At 39.7% G+C, this 5,000-nt stretch overlaps 1 protein-coding gene across 1 annotated transcript in view; it reads left to right on the top strand.

Moving 5' to 3' along the window:
- LOC106867724 (dual specificity protein phosphatase 10) overlaps nucleotides 1–5,000 on the top strand; it is a 28,151-nt gene that overhangs the window by 1,040 nt on the left and 22,111 nt on the right. Inside the window, exon 2 of the mRNA XM_014912724.2 lies at nucleotides 258–1,123. Coding sequence (XP_014768210.1) covers nucleotides 586–1,123 — 538 coding nt within the window. The 5' untranslated portion in view covers nucleotides 258–585. The remainder of the gene's footprint in view (nucleotides 1–257; nucleotides 1,124–5,000) is intronic.

Here is a 5,000-nt window from a genome sequence, read left to right as displayed (position 1 = left end):
TCTTTTAAGGAATAAGAAGAAAAACGGAAGAGGCTCCTAGGCGGATCTTTAATACCATTCTGTTTATTGTTAATTGTTTTTGAAGAGAGACAGACGAACAAGAGGATTTACATCTAACATCCGTGTATATTTTTTTTGTCATTTCATTTTCAATTTAAATTATCTTAATTTTATTTTTCATTTCATTTTATTTAATACTTTTTTTTTGTGTGCATAACATAACATCTATATTTATTGTATGTACATGTATATTCTAGGATCGCCAACTTCAACCACATTTACTGAACGGTTTTTAAAGCATATGTATATACAAACATATATATTTGTGGACATACGGATTACATATTGTGAACAACTTGGGAAAATACTATTTTTTTGAGCGGAAAAAAGAAAGTTTTGAATGACCAGAAGTTGAGAGAGAGAGAAAAAAAGTGTTTTGTAAAATTTTTTATTTCGTTATTGGATAAAAATATTTATTATACATACAACTACATATATATAGTTTCACACATTTATATATATTTATAAATATCAATAAATATATATACTCATATTTAAATAATTCCAAAACAAAAAAAGAGCAAGATGCCTGATTCAGGAGAAATAGATGTTCTTACACCAACATTAAGTTTACCAGAACGAAGAAGGGCCGGATTGAAACTTGAATTCGGCTCTTTGAATGTCGTGAGCAAGAAATGCAAACTGGAAAGTTTATCAGCCGATGTGGGCCTGTCTGATATGTCGAACGGTACTTTACGCCGGGCGCGAACTATAACCACCAACGAACTGGCCGGACGTTTGTCGTCGGGTCGCGCGAAAAGCATGCTGATCGTTGACTGCCGGCCCTTCTTGGAGTACAATATGTCACACATACGGGGCGCAATCAACGTCAACTGCATCGATCGGTTAAACCGCAAAAAACTGCAACAGAAGGGTAAAGTGGCTCTGGTCGACTTGGTCACCACGAAAGAAGGCAAAGAGATGTTTCGGAGACGTTCTGCCAAGGAGATTATCTTGTACGACACTTGTACGAGAGATGAAAGTCACTTAAGCAGGGACAATGCACTCACAGCCGTCCTCAGTTTACTGTACTGGGAGGGGAAAGAGGCATTCATTTTAAAAGGTGAGTCTTTTTTTCAAGGTCTTTCTCCACATCGTTTTTTGTTGTTTTGTAAATATATTCAATATGGTCCAGATGGACTATATGTAATCTGAACCTCCCCCCCCCCCTTATTATTATTATTTTTTATTTTTACGGAATCCCACGTTTTAGGCTATGGATATTCCGATTCTGAAAAATTTTTTTCAAAAATCTCAATTTCAAAATTTCGATTCCCCCTCCCCCCGGGTTTTATATAGATCCACCCTAACCCGGACCGTAACCTTAACCCTAGTCTCCGCCTTTAATATTATATTATTTTCGTGTGTTGTTAAGATTTAGGTATTTATTTCATGACTTCGTCAGAGAAGGGGCAGCATTTATGACACCTCTGTCGGGTAGGATCAGCAGCGTATATGAACCCTTCCAGGGCTTTCCGAGACTGGTTGGTAGGGGGGCAGTAGTGCCCATGACTTCTTTTGCGGCTTCAACTGGAACCAAACAAGTAACAGAGAAGGACATAGTGGATAATGTGATCATATTTACTTTATATCTGATTAACAGACTGGATAGGCATATCTAGGACATCTCTATTCATAAGTGCACTATGATCGCAGATAGAACATCTTTCGTTTATCCCCAGTTGTACAGCACTTATCATATCGTGTGCCCATGTATGTTGTTGTACGCGCAGCAGGGCAGCCCTAAAAGTGTAGACAGACCCTAAGGTCAAAGGGCATAGTATTTCTCCCTTCTATTTTTATGATTAATTTTTTGCTTATGAAATAGTGTGACTCCTCACTCACCCGCTTCTCAAGCCCCAGGAGAAAAGGAGACAGGTTCTCTAATCAATTTTAACCCTGACTGACGAAAGGAAAGTTTTGTTGCTCCTTAAAGCAACCCCATCCCTGAGGGGGTTTGTGTTGGGGGTGATTCCCCTGCTCTTTAGCTCGCCCCCCTTCCAAATAATCCAGATGACAGATTATCTGATGTCTGTCTCCTAAAGATGTGATTTGAGGAAAATTTGGTCGCAGCTTTTAGCATTTGCAAGCCACCACGTAGAGGGTCTCTCGTTGATTGGCGCGAGTGTCAAATGTTGTTGATATTTAGCTCCGGATCAGTCTTGATCCAGGAGACCTTTGACCAAAAGGGTTCCAGCTGTGACCATCCTGTCCTTTATTCCGACATAGTGTATCTAGAACTACATTATCTAATGTGTCCTTCTCTTTCCTGCTGTTGTTGTGTAGCCCAAGGTCAGCCCTTATCAAGCAGACCTATGATTATTTGATCTTTTATTCATAGTGTATCTAGGACTATATAATGTAATGTCTTTTCTTGTAGCTGCTCTTACTGTTCAGCCCCAGGTCAGTGCTGATCCAGTAGACCTATGTTCAGAGACGTTCCCGCTGCGACCATCCTGTCTTTTATTCTGACATAGTATAATCTTGGATTTTATAAATGTACCCCCTTCCTTGTTGTTTAGCCCCCGGATCTATGATCAAAGGCGTTCCTGTTGTGACCACCCTGTCTTTTTTATTCAGACCTAGTTTCTCGAACTTACATTATGTAATGTCCTTCCTGATTTCTTTTTATAGACTGTTAAGGATCAATATAAGAGACATTTAGCTGCTATTTCTAGCATTCCGATTGCCCACACAGTCTTCCTCTTGCAGTGAGGGCACCAGTTGTTTCTGCACATATTGCGCTAATCTGCAGCCCTTGTTGCATCTGTTGTTTAGTGATAATGTTGAGAAAGGTGCAATTTCTAAATGTTGCTAATACAACATTACAAATTTCATTTACAGGTATCTGCTGTAGTTACGTTGTTGCATTTGATATTTTTAAAAATAGCTGCAGTTGCAACAAATGCTGCTAGTATGAATGCATTAGTTGCACTTATGTTTCTGACACTGCACCCGAGTGCAACTGCAATTGCTATTAATACAGGTGTAGCTTGTAATTGCAGTCGTACCTGCTCACAATACAGCTATAGATTGCATTTTAAGATGCATGCTTTAGCAATACCTGTCTACGTATATTGCAATTATTAGTGCATATGTTTAAGAAGTTACTGCAAATGCAGGTGCATGTATGCAATACAGCTGTAAATCGCTATACCAGATGCACGTGTTAGCAATAAAGCTATATACTGCACTATCACATACACGTTAGCAAGCACTACCCAATGGTTGCAGAAGCAGGTGCACATATTAACAATGCAACTGAAGATGCATATGTTTACAAGTCAGTTGCAGGTTCCAATTGCCGTTGCTCTTGTTAAAATGCAGAATATTTGCAGCTGTTGGTAGCAATATCATTGCAGTTTTATTCACAAAGTATGTTATTGCAAATGTTCTTTTTGTAAATGCTGCACATTCACTTTGATGCTGGATTTTTACAGCACCTGTGTTCGATTTTGCAATGACTGCAGGTGCAGTTTTTTTGTCTCAAGTTGTTACACCATAGTCCGTTGCATTTGTTTTAGTAATATGCAAACTGCTTAATTATTGCAATATTTGTGGCAGCTTCCCCTCTCACTTTGTTGCATCTATACAGCTGCAATCTTCTAACTATTAACAACAACAAAAAACCTGCACTTTTAACAAATGTTTCTGCAGTTGCACCTACCATGTGAATTATAAACACGTGCATCTATAATTTTATTGAATTATTCCATGCAGCTGTTTGTGTTTATTGTTGCAACTTTTGCAGATGTCTTGCCATTAATTTCTTAAGTGATTGCACCTGTCATTGCAAAATTGGCAACCGCTGTTGCAGTTTACATTTCAATGAATGCAGTTTCTATATGTTATTGGTGCCGTTTTACTGTTTTGTTCCTTGCACCTGTGCTATCCCAATATTCTGTAGGTGTTTTGCAATTAGTGCAGATATTGTTGCAGCCTGTCTCCTTTGAGTGGTTGCACCTGTCATTGGAACGAATATTCGCAAGTGCTGTTGCGGGCCGCTGTTGTTTCAATGATTGCAGTTTGTAGCTGTCGGTACTGATGCAGCGTTTGCATACGGTGTCGAGGTTGCAGTTGCATGCATTCTGTAAGACATTCTTCATGCACACGATGGTGTATTTCAAGAGTTTTGGAAACAGTATGATCATTGTGATGTTCTTGAAGATGGTGGGATGGTGGTGGAGGTGGTGGTAGTGGTGGAACCCGTTGTACATGTGGTACTGTTAGGCGTGGTGGTTGTGGCGGTGGTAGTAGTGGTTCTAGCGGAGCTGGTCATGCATGTTGTGGTTGTTGTGGTAGTTGTACATGTGGGGGTTATAGTGGTGTTAAGCCATACATATTGTTGTAGTGGTAGTTTTGGCGGTAGTATTAGATGTGGTTGCAGTGGTGTTCGAAGTGGTGAAGCTGGTCGTACACGTTACAGTTGTGGTGGTGGTGGTAATAGTAGTATAAGCGGATGTTGTAGCGGTGATAGTAGTAACTATAGTACTTGTGGTAGTATTTGTAGTGGTGTTAGTGGTGGCAGTAGTTATACATGCTGTAGTTTCGGTTGTAGTATTTCTGGTGCTGTCAGATGTGGTATCGTTTGTCATTGATGTTGTAGTATAGGTGGTAGTAGTATGTTGCTATTGCACTCTGGGTCAAGCAGACTTTTAAATAAAAAAAGGTTCCTTCCTTGGCCATCCCTTCGATTTCCTTTCATTTATGTATTATAGTACATTATAGTTATCTAGATTTGAGGGAGATTTAGCTGCTATTTCTAGCAGATCTAGCTACCATGTAGAGGTCTCCCTCATTGGCTCATACATACATGTATACACACATAAGACAGTAGGGTGTGATTTGAGGGAGATTTGGCTGCTATTTCCACCACCCCTGTCTACAATACAAAGGTCACCCCCCCCCACCTCTTCAGATGTCGGCAATGATGAGTCAGT

This window comes from Octopus bimaculoides, chromosome 30 (assembly GCF_001194135.2).
Source record: "Octopus bimaculoides isolate UCB-OBI-ISO-001 chromosome 30, ASM119413v2, whole genome shotgun sequence".
NCBI classification, from domain to species: Eukaryota; Metazoa; Mollusca; class Cephalopoda; order Octopoda; family Octopodidae; genus Octopus; species Octopus bimaculoides.
This window is presented reverse-complemented; position numbering and strand designations above follow the sequence as displayed.